Source organism: Ranitomeya imitator, chromosome 4, assembly GCF_032444005.1.
Source record: "Ranitomeya imitator isolate aRanImi1 chromosome 4, aRanImi1.pri, whole genome shotgun sequence".
NCBI lineage: Eukaryota > Metazoa > Chordata > Amphibia > Anura > Dendrobatidae > Ranitomeya > Ranitomeya imitator.
Genome location: NC_091285.1, coordinates 723,252,351 through 723,272,306, shown reverse-complemented (window position 1 = coordinate 723,272,306; position 19,956 = coordinate 723,252,351). Strand labels below are relative to the sequence as shown.

The following is a 19,956-nucleotide window of genomic DNA, read 5'->3' as shown; positions in this document are numbered from 1 at the left end:
CTGTACAGGAGCTCTCAGTACACGCACTCTCTCCGCACAGTACTGCCAGTTTCCCAGCACTATACATAGTAACATAGTAACATAGTAACATAGTAAGGCCGAAAAAAGACATTTGTCCATCCAGTTCAGCCTATATTCCATCATAATAAATACCCAGATCTACGTCCTTCTACAGAACCTAATAATTGTATGATACAATATTGTTCTGCTCCAGGAAGACATAGCACACGACGCATGCGCCACAAGCAGACGGAGCCGATGATAATCCTTTTGTCATGTGACTGCACGCCATCCGGTTGCACTACAGCTCTGTCACTAGTTCCCAGAATGCTATACTTTTCTTCTGCACATGCGCTATTAACAACTTAGTCACATGTTGTTCCCTTGACGTAATTGTGCGCAATGTCTGCTGGGAGTTTTGCAGCTGGACTCGCTGTGCACGCCGGGTTTTGTAGTTTCTTGCCTTTAGTACGGGAGGTCCTTATTGCTCTTTATGACTACAAGTTCCAGCAGTGACTGCTCGGCCAGCGGACTACTGTTCCCAGAGAGCATTGCGGGAAGCGAGCGGGCGACCAGGAGCGGCGGGAGGGGGTCGTGGTGACGGAGAGCTGTGTTGTTCTGCCTCAGGGGCCCGGCCGCGGAGGTTTGGCCCCACTTGGGGCCCTCACAGGCCAGTATGTTGGAGACTACGATGGGGGAAGCCAACAATGAAGGTAAATGAGGCTGAGGAGCGGCCTGTGTGTATATATGGAGGCTGAGGAGAGGCCTGTGTGTATATATGGAGGCTGAGGAGCGGCCTGTGTGTATATATAGTCATGGAGGCTGAGGAGAGGCCTGTGTGTATATATATATATGGAGGCTGAGGAGCGGCCTGTGTGTATATATGGAGGCTGAGGAGCGGCCTGTGTGTATATATGGAGGCTGAGGAGAGGCCTGTGTGTATATATGGAGGCTGAGGAGAGGCCTGTGTGTATATATATGGAGGCTGAGGAGAGGTCTGTGTGTATATATGGAGGCTGAGGAGAGGCCTCTGTGTGTATATATGGAGGCTGAAGAGAGGCCTGTGTGTATATATATATATGGAGGCTGAGGAGAGGCCTGTGTGTATATATGGAGGCTGAGGAGAGGCCTGTGTGTATATATGGAGGCTGAGGAGCGTCCTGTGTGTATATATATATATGGAGGCTGAGGAGCGGCCTGTGTATATATATGGAGGCTGAGGAGAGGCCTGTGTGTATATATGGAGGCTGAGGAGAGGCCTGTGTGTATATATGGAGGCTGAGGAGAGGCCTGTGTGTATATATATATGGAGGCTGAGGAGAGGTCTGTGTATATATGGAGGCTGAGGAGAGGCCTGTGTGTATATATGGAGGCTGAGGAGAGGCCTGTGTGTGTATATGGAGGCTGAGGAGAGGCCTGTGTGTATATATGGAGGCTGAGGAGCGGCCTGTGTGTATATGGAGGCTGAGGAGAGGCCTGTGTATATATGGAGGCTGAGGAGAGGCCTGTGTGTATATATGGAGGCTGAGGAGAGGCCTGTGTGTATATATGGAGGCTGAGGAGCGGCCTGTGTGTATATAGGGAGGCTGAGGAGAGGCCTGTGTGTATATATGGAGGCTGAGGAGCGGCCTGTGTGTATATATGGAGGCTGAGGAGCGGCCTGTGTGTATATATGGAGGCTGAGGAGCGGCCTGTGTGTATATATGGAGGCTGAGGAGCGGCCTGTGTGTATATATGGAGGCTGAGGAGCGGCCTGTGTGTATATATGGAGGCTGAGGAGAGGCCTGTGTGTATATATGGAGGCTGAGGAGAGGCCTGTGTGTATATGGAGGCTGAGGAGAGGCCTGTGTGTATATATGGAGGCTGAGGGGAGGCCTGTGTGTATATGGAGGCTGAGGAGAGGCCTGTGTGTATATGGAGGCTGAGGAGAGGCCTGTGTATATATGGAGGCTGAGGAGAGGCCTGTGTGTATATATGGAGGCTGAGGAGAGGACTGTGTGTATATATGGAGGCTGAGGAGAGGACTGTGTGTATATATGGAGGCTGAGGAGAGGCCTGTGTGTATATATGGAGGCTGAGGAGAGGCCTGTGTGTATATATGGAGGCTGAGGAGAGGACTGTGTGTATATATGGAGGCTGAGGAGAAGTCTGTGTGTATATATGGAGGCTGAGGAGAGGCCTGTGTGTATATATGGAGGCTGAGGAGAGGCCTGTGTGTATATATGGAGGCTGAGGGGAGGCCTGTGTGTATATGGAGGCTGAGGGGAGGCCTGTGTGTATATATGGAGGCTGAGGGGAGGCCTGTGTGTATATATGGAGGCTGAGGAGAGGCCTGTGTGTATATATGGAGGCTGAGGAGAGGCCTCTGTGTGTATATATGGAGGCTGAGGAGAGGCCTGTGTGTATATGGAGGCTGAGGAGCGGCCTGTGTGTATATGGAGGCTGAGGAGAGGCCTGTGTATATATATGGAGGCTGAGGAGCGGCCTGTGTGTATATATGGAGGCTGAGGAGCGGCCTGTGTGTATATATGGAGGCTGAGGAGAGGCCTGTGTGTATATATGGAGGCTGAGGAGAGGCCTGTGTGTATATATGGAGGCTGAGGAGAGGCCTGTGTGTATATATGGAGGCTGAGGAGAGGACTGTGTGTATATATGGAGGCTGAGGAGAAGTCTGTGTGTATATATGGAGGCTGAGGAGAGGCCTGTGTGTATATATGGAGGCTGAGGAGAGGCCTGTGTGTATATGGAGGCTGAGGAGAGGCCTGTGTGTATATGGAGGCTGAGGAGCGGCCTGTGTGTATATGGAGGCTGAGGAGAGGCCTGTGTGTATATGGAGGCTGAGGAGCGGCCTGTGTGTATATGGAGGCTGAGGAGAGGCCTGTGTATATATATATGGAGTCTGAGGAGAGGCCTGTGTGTATATATGGAGGCTGAGGAGAGGCCTGTGTGTATATATGGAGGATGAGGAGCGGCCTGTGTGTATATATGGAGGCTGAGGAGAGGCCTGTGTATATATATATGGAGGCTGAGGAGAGGCCTGTGTGTATATGGAGGCTGAGGAGAGGCCTGTGTGTATATATGGAGGCTGAGGAGAGGCCTGTGTGTATATATGGAGGCTGAGGAGAGGCCTGTGTGTATATATGGAGGCTGAGGGGAGGCCTGTGTGTATATGGAGGCTGAGGAGAGGCCTGTGTGTATATATGGAGGCTGAGGGGAGGCCTGTGTGTATATGGAGGCTGAGGAGAGGCCTGTGTGTATATATGGAGGCTGAGGAGAGGCCTGTGTATATATATATATGGAGGCTGAGGAGAGGCCTGTGTGTATATATGGAGGCTGAGGGGAGGCCTGTGTGTATATGGAGGCTGAGGAGAGGCCTGTGTGTATATATGGAGGCTGAGGAGAGGCCTGTGTATATATATATATATGGAGGCTGAGGAGAGGCCTGTGTGTATATATGGAGGCTGAGGAGAGGCCTGTGTGTATATATGGAGGCTGAGGGGAGGCCTGTGTGTATATGGAGGCTGAGGAGAGGCCTGTGTGTATATATGGAGGCTGAGGAGAGGCCTGTGTGTATATATGGAGGCTGAGGAGAGGCCTGTGTGTATATATGGAGGCTGAGGGGAGGCCTGTGTGTATATGGAGGCTGAGGAGAGGCCTGTGTGTATATGGAGGCTGAGGAGAGGCCTGTGTGTATATATGGAGGCTGAGGAGAGGCCTGTGTGTATATATGGAGGCTGAGGAGAGGCCTGTGTGTATATATGGAGGCTGAGGAGCGGCCTGTGTGTATATGGAGGCTGAGGAGCGGCCTGTGTATATATGGAGGCTGAGGAGAGGCCTGTGTGTATATATGGAGGCTGAGGAGCGGCCTGTGTGTATATGGAGGCTGAGGAGCGGCCTGTGTGTATATGGAGGCTGAGGAGAGGCCTGTGTGTATATATGGAGGCTGAGGAGCGGCCTGTGTGTATATATGGAGGCTGAGGAGCGGCCTGTGTGTATATATGGAGGCTGAGGGGAGGCCTGTGTGTATATATATGGAGGCTGAGGCGAGGACTGTGTGTATATATGGAGGCTGAAAGGAGGCCTGTGTGTATATGGAGGCTGAGGAGCGGCCTGTGTATATATATGGAGGCTGAGGAGAGGCCTGTGTGTATATATGGAGGCTGAGGAGAGGCCTGTGTATATATGGAGGCTGAGGAGAGGCCTGTGTATATATGGAGGCTGAGGAGAGGACTGTGTATATATGGAGGCTGAGGAGCGGCCTGTGTGTATATATATATATATATATGGAGGCTGAGGAGCGGCCTGTGTGTATATATGGAGGCTGAGGAGCGGCCTTTGTGTATATATGGAGGCTGAGGAGAGGCCTGTGTGGATATATGGAGGCTGAGGAGAGGCCTGTGTGTTTATATGGAGGCCTGTGTGGATATATGGAGGCTGAGGAGAGGCCTGTGTGTATATGGAGGCTGAGGAGAGGCCTGTGTATATATGGAGGCTGAGGAGCGGCCTGTGTGTATATGGAGGCTGAGGAGCAGCCTGTGTGTATATGGAGGCTGAGGAGAGGCCTGTGTGTATATGGAGGCTGAGGAGAGGCCTGTGTATATATATATATATATATGGAGGCTGAGGAGCGGCCTGTGTGTATATATGGAGGCTGAGGGGAGGCCTGTGTGTATATGGAGGCTGAGGAGAGGCCTGTGTGTATATGGAGGCTGAGGAGCGGCCTGTGTGGATATATGGAGGCTGAGGAAAATTCTGTGTATATATGGAGGCTGAGGAGCGGCCTGTGTGTATATGGAGGCTGAGGAGAGGCCTGTGTGTATATATGGAGGCTGAGGAGAGGCCTGTGTGTATATGGAGGCCTGTGTGGATATATGGAGGCTGAGGAGAAGCCTGTGTGTATATATGGAGGCTGAGGAGAGGCCTGTGTGTATATATGGCGGCTGAGGAGAGGCCTGTGTGTATATGGAGGCTGAGGAGAGGCCTGTGTGTATATGGAGGCTGAGGAGAGGCCTGTGTGTGTATATGGAGGCTGAGGAGAGGCCTGTGTGTATATGGAGGCTGAGGAGAGGCCTCTGTATATGGAGGCTGAGGAGCGGCCTGTGTGTATATGGAGGCTGAGGAGAGGCCTGTGTGTATATATGGAGGCTGAGGAGAGGCCTGTGTGTATATGGAGGCTGAGGAGAGGCCTGTGTGTATATATGGAGGCTGAGGAGAGGCCTGTGTATATGGAGGCTGAGGAGAGGCCTGTGTATATATATGGAGGCTGAGGGGAGGCCTGTGTGTATATGGAGGCTGAGGGGAGGCCTGTGTGTATATATGGAGGCTGAGGAGAGGCCTGTGTGTGTATATGGAGGCTGAGGAGAGGCCTGTGTGTATATATGGAGGCTGAGGAGAGGCCTGTGTGTATATATGGAGGCTGAGGAGAGGCCTGTGTGTATATGGAGGCTGAGGGGAGGCCTGTGTGTATATATGGAGGCTGAGGAGAGGCCTGTGTGTGTATATGGAGGCTGAGGAGAGGCCTGTGTGTATATATGGAGGCTGAGGAGCGGCCTGTGTGTATATATGGAGGCTGAGGGGAGGCCTGTGTGTATATGGAGGCTGAGGGGAGGCCTGTGTGTATATATGGAGGCTGAGGAGAGGCCTGTGTGTGTATATGGAGGCTGAGGAGAGGCCTGTGTGTATATATGGAGGCTGAGGAGAGGCCTGTGTGTATATATGGAGGCTGAGGAGAGGCCTGTGTGTATATATGGAGGCTGAGGAGAGGTCTGTGTATATATGGAGGCTGAGGAGAGGCCTGTGTGTATATGGAGGCTGAGGAGAGGCCTGTGTGTATATGGAGGCTGAGGAGAGGCCTGTGTGTGTATATGGAGGCTGAGGAGAGGCCTGTGTATATGGAGGCTGAGGAGATGCCTGTGTGTATATGGAGGCTGAGGAGAGGCCTCTGTATATGGAGGCTGAGGAGCGGCCTGTGTGTATATATGGAGGCTGAGGAGCGGCCTGTGTGTATATGGAGGCTGAGGAGAGGCCTGTGTGTATATATGGAGGCTGAGGGGAGGCCTGTGTGTATATGGAGGCTGAGGAGAGGCCTCTGTATATGGAGGCTGAGGAGCGGCCTGTGTGTATATATGGAGGCTGAGGAGCGGCCTGTGTGTATATATGGAGGCTGAGGGGAGGCCTGTGTGTATATATGGAGGCTGAGGGGAGGCCTGTGTGTGTATATGGAGGCTGAGGAGAGGCCTCTGTATATGGAGGCTGAGGAGCGGCCTGTGTGTATATGGAGGCTGAGGAGAGGCCTGTGTGTATATATGGAGGCTGAGGAGAGGCCTGTGTGTATATGGAGGCTGAGGAGAGGCCTGTGTGTATATATGGAGGCTGAGGAGAGGCCTGTGTATATGGAGGCTGAGGAGAGGCCTGTGTATATATATGGAGGCTGAGGGGAGGCCTGTGTGTATATGGAGGCCTGTGTGTATATATGGAGGCTGAGGAGCGGCCTGTGTGTATATATGGAGGCTGAGGGGAGGCCTGTGTGTATATGGAGGCTGAGGGGAGGCCTGTGTGTATATATGGAGGCTGAGGAGAGGCCTGTGTGTGTATATGGAGGCTGAGGAGAGGCCTGTGTGTATATATGGAGGCTGAGGAGAGGCCTGTGTGTATATATGGAGGCTGAGGAGAGGCCTGTGTGTATATATGGAGGCTGAGGAGAGGTCTGTGTATATATGGAGGCTGAGGAGAGGCCTGTGTGTATATGGAGGCTGAGGAGAGGCCTGTGTGTATATGGAGGCTGAGGAGAGGCCTGTGTGTGTATATGGAGGCTGAGGAGAGGCCTGTGTGTATATGGAGGCTGAGGAGAGGCCTCTGTATATGGAGGCTGAGGAGCGGCCTGTGTGTATATATGGAGGCTGAGGAGCGGCCTGTGTGTATATGGAGGCTGAGGAGAGGCCTGTGTGTATATATGGAGGCTGAGGGGAGGCCTGTGTGTATATGGAGGCTGAGGAGAGGCCTCTGTATATGGAGGCTGAGGAGCGGCCTGTGTGTATATATGGAGGCTGAGGAGCGGCCTGTGTGTATATATGGAGGCTGAGGGGAGGCCTGTGTGTATATATGGAGGCTGAGGGGAGGCCTGTGTGTGTATATGGAGGCTGAGGAGAGGCCTGTGTGTGTATATGGAGGCTGAGGAGAGGCCTGTGTGTGTATATGGAGGCTGAGGAGAGGCCTGTGTGTGTATATGGAGGCTGAGGAGAGGCCTGTGTGTCTATATGGAGGCTGAGGAGAGGCCTGTGTGTATATATGGAGGCTGAGGAGAGGCCTGTGTGTATATGGAGGCTGAGGAGAGGACTGTGTGTATATATGGAGGCTGAGGAGCGGCCTGTGTGTATATATGGAGGCTGAGGGGAGGCCTGTGTGTATATGGAGGCTGAGGAGAGGCCTGTGTGTATATGGAGGCTGAGGAGAGGCCTCTGTATATGGAGGCTGAGGAGCGGCCTGTGTGTATATGGAGGCTGAGGAGAGGCCTGTGTGTATATGGAGGCTGAGGAGAGGCCTGTGTGTATATGGAGGCTGAGGAGAGGCCTGTGTATATGGAGGCTGAGGAGAGGCCTGTGTATATGGAGGCTGAGGAGAGGCCTGTGTATATACAGGTCCTTCTCAAAAAATTAGCATATAGTGTTAAATGTCATTATTTACCATAATGTAATGATTACAATTAAACTTTCATATATTATAGATTCATTATCCACCAACTGAAATTTGTCAGGTCTTTTATTGTTTTAATACTGATGATTTTGGCATACAACTCCTGATAACCCAAAAAACCTGTCTCAATAAATTAGCATATCAAGAAAAGGTTCTCTAAACGACCTATTACCCTAATCTTCTGAATCAACTAATTAACTCTAAACACATGCAAAAGATACCTGAGGCTTTTATAAACTCCCTGCCTGGTTCATTACTCAAAACCCCCATCATGGGTAAGACTAGCGACCTGACAGATGTCAAGAAGGCCATCATTGACACCCTCAAGCAAGAGGGTAAGACCCAGAAAGAAATTTCTCAACAAATAGGCTGTTCCCAGAGTGCTGTATCAAGGCACCTCAATGGTAAGTCTGTTGGAAGGAAACAATGTGGCAGAAAACGCTGTACAACGAGAAGAGGAGACCGGACCCTGAGGAAGATTGTGGAGAAGGACCGATTCCAGACCTTGGGGAACCTGAGGAAGCAGTGGACTGAGTCTGGTGTGGAAACATCCAGAGCCACCGTGCACAGGCGTGTGCAGGAAATGGGCTACAGGTGCCGCATTCCCCAGGTAAAGCCACTTTTGAACCATAAACAGCAGCAGAGGCGCCTGACCTGGGCTACAGAGAAGCAGCACTGGACTGTTGCTAAGTGGTCCCAAGTACTTTTTTCTGATGAAAGCAAATTTTGCATGTCATTCGGAAATCAAGGTGCCAGAGTCTGGAGGAAGACTGGGGAGAAGGAAATGCCAAAATGCCTGAAGTCCAGTGTCAAGTACCCACAGTCAGTGATGGTGTGGGGTGCCATGTCAGCTGCTGGTGTTGGTCCACTGTGTTTCATCAAGGGCAGGGTCAATGCAGCTAGCTATCAGGAGATTTTGGAGCACTTCATGCTTCCATCGGCTGAAATGCTTTATGGAGATGAAGATTTCATTTTTCAGCACGACCTGGCACCTGCTCACAGTGCCAAAACCACTGGTAAATGGTTTACTGACCATGGTATTACTGTGCTCAATTGGCCTGCCAACTCTCCTGACCTGAACCCCATAGAGAATCTGTGGGATATTGTGAAGAGAAAGTTGAGAGACGCAAGACCCAACACTCTGGATGAGCTTAAGGCCGCTATTGAAGCATCCTGGGCCTCCATAACATCTCAGCAGTGTCACAGGCTGATTGCCTCCATGCCACGCCGCATTGAAGCAGTCATTTCTGCCAAAGGATTCCCCACCAAGTATTGAGTGCATCACTGAACATTATTATTTGTTGGTTTTTTTGTTTGTTATTAAAAAACACTTTTATTTGATTGGATGGGTGAAATATGCTAATTTATTGAGACAGGTTTTTTGGGTTACCAGGAGTTGTATGCCAAAATCATCAGTATTAAAACAATAAAAGACGTGACAAACTTCAGTTGGTGGATAATGAATCTATAATATATGAAAGTTTAATTGTAATCATTACATTATGGTAAATAATGAAATTTAACACTATATGCTAATTTTTTGAGAAGGACCTGTATATGGAGGCTGAGGAGCGGCCTGTGTGCATATATGGAGGCTGAGGGGAGGCCTGTGTGTATATATGGAGGCTGAGGAGAGGCCTGTGTGTATATATGGAGGCTGAGGAGAGGCCTGTGTGTATATATGGAGGCTGAGGAGAGGCCTGTGTATATATATATATATATATATATATATGGAGGCTGAGGAGAGGCCTGTGTGTATATATGGAGGCTGAGGAGAGGCCTGTGTGTATATGGAGGCTGAGGAGAGGCCTGTGTGTATATATGGAGGCTGAGGAGAGGCTTGTGTGTATATATGGAGGCTGAGGAGAGGCCTGTGTGTATATATGGAGGCTGAGGAGAGGCCTGTGTGTATATGGAGGCTGAGGAGAGGACTGGGTGTATATATGGAGGCTGAGGAGCGGCCTGTGTGTATATATGGAGGCTGAGGGGAGGCCTGTGTGTATATGGAGGCTGAGGGGAGGCCTGTGTGTATATATGGAGGCTGAGGGGAGGCCTGTGTGTATATATGGAGGCTGAGGGGAGGCCTGTGTGTATATATGGAGGCTGAGGAGAGGCCTGTGTGTATATATGGAGGCTGAGGAGAGGCCTGTGTGTATATATGGAGGCTGAGGAGAGGCCTGTGTGTATATATGGAGGCTGAGGAGAGGTCTGTGTATATATGGAGGCTGAGGGGAGGCCTGTGTGTATATATGGAGGCTGAGGGGAGGCCTGTGTGTATATGGAGGCCTGTGTGTATATATGGAGGCTGAGGAGCGGCCTGTGTGTATATATGGAGGCTGAGGGGAGGCCTGTGTGTATATGGAGGCTGAGGGGAGGCCTGTGTGTATATATGGAGGCTGAGGAGAGGCCTGTGTGTGTATATGGAGGCTGAGGAGAGGCCTGTGTGTATATATGGAGGCTGAGGAGAGGCCTGTGTGTATATATGGAGGCTGAGGAGAGGCCTGTGTGTATATATGGAGGCTGAGGAGAGGTCTGTGTATATATGGAGGCTGAGGAGCGGCCTGTGTGTATATATGGAGGCTGAGGAGAGGCCTGTGTGTATATATGGAGGCTGAGGAGAGGCCTGTGTGTATATATGGAGGCTGAGGAGAGGCCTGTGTATATATGGAGGCTGAGGAGAGGCCTGTGTGTATATATGGAGGCTGAGGAGAGGTCTGTGTATATATGGAGGCTGAGGAGCGGCCTGTGTGTATATGGAGGCTGAGGGGAGGCCTGTGTGTATATATGGAGGCTGAGGGGAGGCCTGTGTGTATATGGAGGCCTGTGTGTATATATGGAGGCTGAGGAGCGGCCTGTGTGCATATATGGAGGCTGAGGGGAGGCCTGTGTGTATATGGAGGCTGAGGAGAGGCCTGTGTGTATATATGGAGGCTGAGGAGAGGTCTGTGTATATATGGAGGCTGAGGAGAGGCCTGTGTGTATATATGGAGGCTGAGGAGCGGCCTGTGTGTATATATGGAGGCTGAGGAGAGGCCTGTGTGTATATATGGAGGCTGAGGAGAGGCCTGTGTGTATATATGGAGGCTGAGGAGAGGTCTGTGTATATATGGAGGCTGAGGAGCGGCCTGTGTGTATATGGAGGCTGAGGGGAGGCCTGTGTGTATATATGGAGGCTGAGGAGCGGCCTGTGTGTATATATGGAGGCTGAGGAGAGGCCTGTGTGTATATGGAGGCTGAGGAGCGGCCTGTGTATATATGGAGGCTGAGGAGAGGTCTGTGTGTATATATGGAGGCTGAGGAAAGGCCTGTGTGTGTATATATGGAGGCTGAGGAGAGGCCTGTGTGTATATATGGAGGCTGAGGAGAGGCCTGTGTGTATATATGGAGGCTGAGGAGAGGCCTGTGTGTGTATATGGAGGCTGAGGAGAGGCCTGTGTGTGTATATGGAGGCTGAGGAGAGGCCTGTGTGTGTATATGGAGGCTGAGGAGAGGCCTGTGTGTGTATATGGAGGCTGAGGAGAGGCCTGTGTGTGTATATGGAGGCTGAGGAGAGGCCTGTGTGTGTATATGGAGGCTGAGGAGAGGCCTGTGTGTATCTGGAGGCTGAGGAGAGGCCTGTGTGTGTATATGGAGGCTGAGGAGAGGCCTGTGTATATATGGAGGCTGAGGAGAGGCCTGTGTGTATATATGGAGGCTGAGGAGAGGCCTGTGTGTATATGGAGGCTGAGGAGAGGCCTGTGTGTATATATGGAGGCTGAGGAGAGGTCTGTGTGTATATATGGAGGCTGAGGAGAGGCCTGTGTGTATATGGAGGCTGAGGAGAGGCCTCTGTGTGTATATGGAGGCTGAGGAGCGGCCTGTGTATATATGGAGGCTGAGGAGAGGCCTGTGTGTATATATGGAGGCTGAGGAGAGGCCTCTGTGTATATATGGAGGCTGAGGAGCGGCCTGTGTATATATGGAGGCTGAGGAGAGGCCTGTGTGTATATATGGAGGCTGAGGAGAGGCCTCTGTGTGTATATGGAGGCTGAGGAGAGGCCTCTGTGTGTATATGGAGGCTGAGGAGAGGCCTCTGTGTGTATATGGAGGCTGAGGAGAGGCCTGTGTGTATCTGGAGGCTGAGGAGAGGACTGTGTGTATATATGGAGGCTGAGGAGAGGCCTGTGTGTATATATGGAGGCTGAGGAGAGGCCTGTGTGTATATATGGAGGCTGAGGGGAGGCCTGTGTGTATTTGGAGGCTGAGGAGCGGCCTGTGTGTATTTGGAGGCTGAGGAGAGGCCTGTGTGTCTATGGAGGCTGAGGAGAGGCCTCTGTGTGTATATATGGAGGCTGAAGAGAGGCCTGTGTGTATATATGGAGGCTGAGGAGAGGCCTGTGTATATATGGAGGCTGAGGAGAGGCCTGTGTGTATATATGGAGGCTGAGGAGAGGCCTGTGTGTATATATGGAGGCTGAGGGGAGGCCTGTGTGTATATATGGAGGCTGAGGGGAGGCCTGTGTGTATATATGGATGCTGAGGAGAGGCCTGTGTGTATATATGGAGGCTGAGGAGCGGCCTGTGTGTATATATGGAGGCTGAGGAGAGGCCTGTGTGTATATATGGAGGCTGAGGAGCGTCCTGTGTGTATATATGGAGGCTGAGGAGAGGCCTGTGTGTATATGGAGGCTGAGGAGAGGCCTGTGTGTATATATGGAGGCTGAGGAGAGGTCTGTGTGTATATGGAGGCTGAGGAGAGGCCTGTGTGTATATATGGAGGCTGAGGAGCGTCCTGTGTGTATATATGGAGGCTGAGGAGCGTCCTGTGTGTATATATGGAGGCTGAGGAGCGTCCTGTGTGTATATATGGAGGCTGAGGAGCGTCCTGTGTGTATATATGGAGGCTGAGGAGCGGCCTGTGTGTATATATGGAGGCTGAGGAGCGGCCTGTGTGTATATATGGAGGCTGAGGAGCGGCCTGTGTGTATATATGGAGGCTGAGGAGCGGCCTGTGTGTATATATGGAGGCTGAGGAGAGGCCTGTGTGTATATATGGAGGCTGAGGAGAGGTCTGTGTATATATGGAGGCTGAGGAGAGGCCTCTGTGTATATATGGAGGCTGAGGAGAGGCCTCTGTGTATATATGGAGGCTGAGGAGAGGTCTGTGTGTATATGGAGGCTGAGGAGAGGCCTGTGTGTATATATGGAGGCTGAGGAGCGTCCTGTGTGTATATATGGAGGCTGAGGAGCGTCCTGTGTGTATATATGGAGGCTGAGGAGCGTCCTGTGTGTATATATGGAGGCTGAGGAGAGGCCTGTGTGTATATATGGAGGCTGAGGAGAGGTCTGTGTGTATATGGAGGCTGAGGAGAGGCCTCTGTGTATATATGGAGGCTGAGGAGAGGCCTGTGTGTATATGGAGGCTGAGGAGAGGCCTGTGTGTATATATGGAGGCTGAGGAGCGGCCTGTGTGTATATATGGAGGCTGAGGAGAGGCCTGTGTGTATATATGGAGGCTGAGGAGAGGCCTGTGTGTATATATGGAGGCTGAGGAGCGGCCTGTGTGTATATGGAGGCTGAGGAGCGGCCTGTGTGTATATGGAGGCTGAGGAGCGGACTGTGTGTATATGGAGGCTGAGGAGAGGCCTGTGTGTATAAATGGAGGCTGAGGAGGGAGCAATGTGTATATAGACATCTGATGGTTGGGGTGTGGTATATCGGGGGGAGTGTTGGGTCTTCTGCGCTGCTTGCTGGTGGATCGGCCTGTTGGGGCCCTCTGTGCGGTTTGTTGGAGGAGCTGAGCTGCCTGTTGGGTGCTCTGCTCTGCCTGTTGGATTATCTACTTGTTGGGGTCCTCTGCGCGGCCTGTGTTGGGGCCCTCTGCGCGGCCTGTTGGAGGAGCTGCCTGTTGGGGTCCTCTGCGCGGCCTGTTGGAGGAGCTGCCTGTTGGAGGAGCTGCCTGTTGGAGGAGCTGCCTGTTGGAGCCCTCAGCGCGGCCTGTGTTGGGGTCCTCTGCGCGGCCTGTTGGTGGAGCTGCCTGTTGGGCGAGCTGCCTGTTGGGGGAGCTGCCTGTTGGGGGAGCTCTGCACGGCCTGTTGGAGGAGCGGCCTGTGTTGGGGGGGGCCCTCTGCGCGGCCCGTGTCGGGGGCCCTCTGCGCTGTTTGTGGGTGGTGATGTGCTGCACTCTATGTGGGGGGCCCTCTGCGCGGCCTTCGGGGTGTGGCGGTGTTTGTGGGTGGTGATGTGCTGCACTCTATGTGGGGGGTCCTCTGCGCGGCCCGTGTCGGGGGCCCTCTGCGCTGTTTGTGGGTGGTGATGTGCTGCACTCTATGTGGGGGGCCCTCTGCGCGGTGTGTTGGGGGCCCTCTGCGCTTCCTTCGGGGTGTGGCGCTGTTTGTGGGTGGTGATGTGCTGCACTCTATGTGGGGGGTCCTCTGCGCGGCCCGTGTCGGGGGCCCTCTGCGCTGTTTGTGGGTGGTGATGTGCTGCACTCTGTGGGGGGCCCTCTGCGCGGCCCGTGTTGGGGGCCCTCTGCGCTGTTTGTGGGTGGTGATGTGCTGCACTCTATGTGGGGGGTCCTCTGCGCGGCCCGTGTCGGGGGCCCTCTGCGCTGTTTGTGGGTGGTGATGTGCTGCACTCTATGTGGGGGGCCCTCTGTGCGGCCTTCGGGGTGTGGCGGTGTTTGTGGGTGGTGATGTGCTGCACTCTATGTGGGGGGTCCTCTGCGCAGCCCGTGTCGGGGGCCCTCTGCGCTGTTTGTGGGTGGTGATGTGCTGCACTCTATGTGGGGGGCCCTCTGCGCGGCCTTCGGGGTGTGGCGGTGTTTGTGGGTGGTGATGTGCTGCACTCTATGTGGGGGGTCCTCTGCGCAGCCCGTGTCGGGGGCCCTCTGCGCTGTTTGTGGGTGGTGATGTGCTGCACTCTATGTGGGGGGCCCTCTGCGCGGTGTGTTGGGGGCCCTCTGCGCTTCCTTCGGGGTGTGGCGCTGTTTGTGGGTGGTGATGTGCTGCACTCTATGTGGGGGGCCCTCTGCGCGGTGTGTTGGGGGCCCTCTGCGCTGCCTTCGGGGTGTGGCGCTGTTTGTGGGTGGTGATGTGCTGCACTCTATGTGGGGGGTCCTCTGCGCTGTTTGTGGGTGGTGATGTGCTGCACTCTATGTGGGGGGCTCGCGCCGTATTTCGGGGCTCCTCGTATTTGGAAATGATTTTCTTTCTCTTTTCTTCAGCAGAATCTGCGATGAGTGGGAAGTCTGTTGCTCAGGTAAATCCTTTGCCATGTTTGATTTCTGCTGTCCTATGTGGATGCTGGGAGTCATACTTCCTGGGTGGGTTGTTGGGACCCCCAGGGTGCTCAGGGTTGTGATTCTGCTCCTTTCTCCAGCAGCCTCCTCAGAAACGTTCTCGGACCGTTGAAGATTTCAACCGTTTCTGCACTTTTGTCCTTTCATATGCGGGGTACAGGCCGACGCCAGCGAAAGAGGTGAGCTGGGAAAGGGGACGGGGGGTCTGCAGTGGGGGATGGTGGGCAGGGGCTGTACGTGATGGTGGAGGAAGTGGGGAAGGAGTTGGAGGTGATGGTGGGGGAGTCTGATATGATGGAGGAGGGGGTGTTCAGTTGGAGGCAGGGTATGTGGGTTATTGCGAGGTGTGGAGGTAATGGAAGGTGCGTGGGGAGTAGAGATATTGGTCCGGAGGTGATTGGGGGGATGTAGGCCTGGAGGTGATGGCAAGTAAGGTAGGTAGGCCTATGGGTGATGAGATGGGGGAGGTAGGTAAGCCGGGAGGCAATGGCAGGTAGGTATGGAGGCGAGTGTGGGGAAGGTAGGTAGGCCTGGAGGGGATGGCTGAGTGGGGTAGGTGGGCAGGCCGGCCTGGGGTGATAGCAAGGGAGATGGGCAGGCCTGGAGGCGGTCAGGATGGGAGGCAGGTAGGTAAGCCTAGGCAATGGCTGAGTGGGGGAGGTAGGTAGGCCTGGAGGCAACAGGAGACGGAGGGGTATGTCAGTCCTGGAGGTGACAGCGGGGCAGGGGAGATAAGCGGGGACGGAGGGGCTAGGGGGTGCCTGGAGGCTATGGTGGGGAATGGGGGATAGGCAGGGCTGGAGGCGATGGCGGGCCTGGGGAGGTGGACAGGCCAGGAGGAGATGGTGAGGCTAGGGAGGCGACGGCGGGCCAGGAGGAGATGGTGAGGCTAGGGAGGCGACGGCGGGCCAGGGGAGGCGGGCAGGCCTGGAGGCGATGGCGGGCCAGGGGAGGCGGGCAGGCCTGGAGGCGACGGCGGGCCAGGGGAGGTGGGCAGGCCTGGAGGCGACGGCGGGCCAGGGGAGGCGGGCAGGCCTGGAGGCGACGGCGGGCAGGCCTGGAGGCGACGGCGGGCAGGCCTGGAGGCGACGGCGGGCCAGGAGAGGCGGGCAGGCCTGGAGGCGACGGCGGGCCAGGGGAGGCGGGCAGGCCTGGAGGCGACGGCGAGCCAGGGGAGGCGGGCAGGCCTGGAGGCGACGGCGAGCCAGAGGAGGCGGGCAGGCCTGGAGGCGATGGCGGGCAGGCCTGGAGTCTATGGTGGGGCATCAGAAGTAGGCAGGGCTGGAGGTGACGGCGGGCCAGGGGAGGCGGGCAGGCCTGGAGTCTATGGTGGGGCATCAGAAGTAGGCAGGGCTGGAGGCAACGGCGGGCCAGGGGAGGCGGGCAGGGCTGGAGGCGACGGCGGGCCAGGGGAGGCGGGCAGGCCTGGAGGCGACGGCGGGCCAGGGGAGGCTGGCAGGCCTGGAGGCGACGGCGGGCCAGGGGAGGCGGGCAGGCCTGGAGGCGACGGCGGGCCAGGGGAGGCGGGCAGGCCTGGAGTCTATGGTGGGGCATCAGAAGTAGGCAGGGCTGGAGGTGACGGCGGGCCAGGGGAGGCGGGCAGGCCTGGAGTCTATGGTGGGGCATCAGAAGTAGGCAGGGCTGGAGGCGACGGCGGGCCAGGGGAGGCGGGCAGGGCTGGAGGCGACGGCGGGCCAGGGGAGGCGGGCAGGGCTGGAGGCGACGGCGGGCCAGGGGAGGCGGGCAGGGCTGGAGGCGACGGCGGGCCAGGGGAGGCGGGCAGGCCTGGAGGCGACGGCGGGCCAGGGGAGGCGGGCAGGCCTGGAGTCTATGGTGGGGCATCAGAAGTAGGCAGGGCTGGAGGCGACGGCGGGCCAGGGGAGGCGGGCAGGGCTGGAGGCGACGGCGGGCCAGGGGAGGCGGGCAGGCCTGAAGGCGACGGCGGGCCAGGGGAGGCGGGCAGGCCTGGAGGCGACGGCGGGCCAGGGGAGGCGGGCAGGCCTGGAGTCTATGGTGGGGCATCAGAAGTAGGCAGGGCTGGAGGTGACGGCGGGCCAGGGGAGGCGGGCAGGCCTGGAGGCGACGGCGGGCCAGGGGAGGCGGGCATGCCTGGAGGCGACGGCGGGCCAGGGGAGGCGGGCAGGCCTGGAGGCGACGGCGGGCAGGCCTCGAGGCGACGGCGGGGAGGCCTCGAGGCGACGGCGGGGAGGCGGGCAGGCCTCGAGGCGACGGCGGGGAGGCGGGCAGGCCTCGAGGCGACGGCGGGGAGGCGGGCAGGCCTCGAGGCGACGGCGGGGAGGCGGGCAGGCCTGGAGGCGACGGCGGGGAGGCGGGCAGGCCTGGAGGCGACGGCGGGGAGGCGGGCAGGCCTGGAGGCGACGGCGGGGAGGCGGGCAGGCCTCGAGGCGACGGCGGGCCAGGGGAGGCGACGGCGGGCAGGCCTGGAGGCGACGGCGGGGAGGCGGGCAGGCCTGGAGGCAGTGGTGCGGCTCATGTATGCTATTGTCCTCTCTTCCACTTTAGGAGAAATCATGGAGTCCCCCACGTCCCACCACCCCACACAGGACAGAGGAGAGCGACGGCTGGGATTCCCCGGACCCCCCACACCTCCCTCTGACATCGGCGGGCTCAGGCCTCAGCACTATCCAGACTTTTGTCATGAAGGCTAAAGGGCAGAGCGGCAGCAGTAAGCGCCGGGGAGTGGAGCATTCCCGTGTGAAGAGAAGTTCTCGGCGGCGGAGGAGGCAGCGGTACCGCGGAGGGGCTGCGGGCAGGATGAGTGACACGGACACTGATGATGAGGATCTGGGGGAGCCACACATGGCTGCCTCGTCAGCCCCGCAGCCCCCTCCCAGTGCGGAGAGCAGTCGGGACGCCGCAGGCGGCAGCTCCAGTGATGCTGACACCCAGGTGATGGATGAAGACATCATGGTGGACTCAGGTGAGGAGGGGGTGCTGCAGGGCCTCGCTGGGAGGGCTGCAGGTGTCCTCAGACTGATACTTGTCTTGCTGCCGGCAGGTGACGATTCCTGGGATCTGGTGACGTGTTACTGTGAGAAGCCGTTTGCTGGGCGACCGATGATCGAGTGCAACATCTGCTGCACGTGGGTTCATCTGTCCTGCGCCAAAATCCGCAAAAGCAACGTGCCGGACATCTACTATTGCCAGAAGTGTCGGGAGGGCAGAGGCAGCAGCAAGGAGGAGCCCTGACCCCGCCTCCCGGACTCCTGGTCGTGTGACCCTCAGATGCCCTTGTAAATAGTGGACAGAATCTTTATTTTATTTTTTTGTCTCCTGTAAGAAATCCTGTTTGTATCCCAGAAATAAAATCCTTGTGTATAGCAGAGGTGGGTGCGGAGTCAGTGCCGAGCCACATGCGGGGGATGCAGCAACCTGCTACAAAGGCGGGTCCGGATCCCTGCACAGCCAAGGAGGTGGTCACCGGCTACAGAGTGGGGTCTGGATTCATTGCAGAGACGAGCGGGTGCTGCGATGTCTGGAGTCACTGCAGAGGCGGGTGCAGAATCTGGGCCGCGCCACCTACAGAGGGTGCTGCAACTCGCCACGGGTGCGTCTGTAGACACTGCAGAGTTGAGGGGGGCAAGGCTAGGGCGAGAGTGCTGAGCTACCAGCAAGGCATGCTGCAACCTGCTACAGCGGCGGGTCCAGAGTCAGGGCCGTGCTGCAACCTGCTACAGAGGGGCAGGTCCAGAGTCAGGGCCGTGCTGCAACCTGCTACAGAGGGGCAGGTCCAGAGTCAGAGCCGTGCTGCAACCTGCTACAGAGGGAGGTCCAGAGTCAGGGCCGTGCTGCAACCTGCTACAGAGGGGCAGGTCCAGAGTCAGGGCCGTCCTGCAACCTGCTACAGCGGCGGGTCCAGAGTCAGGGCCGTGCTGCAACCCGCTATAGAGGGGCAGATCCAGACTCAGGACCGTGCTGCAACCCGCTATAGAGGGGCAGATCCAGACTCAGGACCGTGCTGCAACCCGCTATAGAGGGGCAGATCCAGACTCAGGACCGTGCTGCAACCCGCTATAGAGGGGCAGATCCAGACTCAGGACCGTGCTGCAACCCGCTATAGAGGGGCAGATCCAGAGTCAGGGCCGTGCTGCAACCTGCTACAGCGGCAGGTCCAGAGTCAGGGCCGTGCTGCAACCTGCTACAGAGGGGCAGATCCAGAGTCAGGGCCGTGCTGCAACCTGCTACAGCGGCGGGTCCAGAGTCAGGGCCGTGCTGCAACCTGCTACAGAGGGGCAGATCCAGAGTCAGGGCCGTGCTGCAACCTGCTATAGAGGGGCAGATCCAGAGTCAGGGCCGTGCTGCAACTTGCTACAGAGGGAGGTCCAGAGTCAGGGCCGTGCTGCAACCTGCTACAGCGGTGGGTCCAGAGTCAGGGCCGTGCTGCAACCTGCTACAGAGGGGCAGATCCAGAGTCAGGGCCGTGCTGCAACCTGCTACAACGGTGGGTCCAGAGTCAGGGCCGTGCTGCAACCTGCTACAGAGGGGCAGATCCAGAGTCAGGGCCGTGCTGCAACCTGCTACAGCGGCAGGTCCAGAGTCAGGGCCGTGCTGCAACCTGCTACAGAGGGGCAGGTCCAGAGTCAGAGCCGTACTGCAACCTGCTACAGAGGGAGGTCCAGAGTCAGGGCCGTGCTGCAACCTGCTACAGCGGCAGGTCCAGAGTCAGGGCCGTGCTGCAACCTGCTACAGAGGGGCAGGTCCAGAGTCAGAGCCGTACTGCAACCTGCTACAGAGGGAGGTCCAGAGTCAGTGCCGTGCTGCAACCTGCTATAGAGGGGCAGATCCAGACTCAGGACCGTGCTGCAACCCGCTATAGAGGGACAGATCCAGAGTCAGGGCCGTGCTGCAACCTGCTACAGCGGCAGGTCCAGAGTCAGGGAAGTGCTGCAACCTGCTACAGCGGCAGGTCCAGAGTCAGGGCCGTGCTGCAACCTGCTACAGAGGGGCAGATCCAGAGTCAGGGC

General features: G+C 56.4%; 1 protein-coding gene across 4 annotated transcripts; it reads left to right on the top strand.

Annotated features, from left to right (window-relative positions):
* Positions 1 to 356: 356 nt before the first annotated feature.
* On the top strand, positions 357 to 18,315 carry PHF23 (PHD finger protein 23). Of its 4 annotated transcripts, none has more exons than XM_069767631.1 (5): positions 357 to 713; positions 14,897 to 14,931; positions 15,052 to 15,150; positions 17,495 to 17,912; positions 17,991 to 18,315. In XM_069767631.1, exons 1-5 carry the CDS (start codon positions 677 to 679, stop codon positions 18,179 to 18,181), a joined length of 780 nt encoding a protein of 259 aa, XP_069623732.1. In that variant the 5' UTR covers positions 357 to 676; the 3' UTR covers positions 18,182 to 18,315. The 4 variants fall into 4 exon arrangements, with proteins under 4 accessions (XP_069623732.1, XP_069623731.1, XP_069623729.1 ...); XM_069767630.1 differs by having other exon boundaries at positions 548 to 713; positions 14,900 to 14,931; positions 15,055 to 15,150; XM_069767628.1 differs by having other exon boundaries at positions 548 to 713; positions 14,900 to 14,931.
* Positions 18,316 to 19,956: the final 1,641 nt, after the last annotated feature.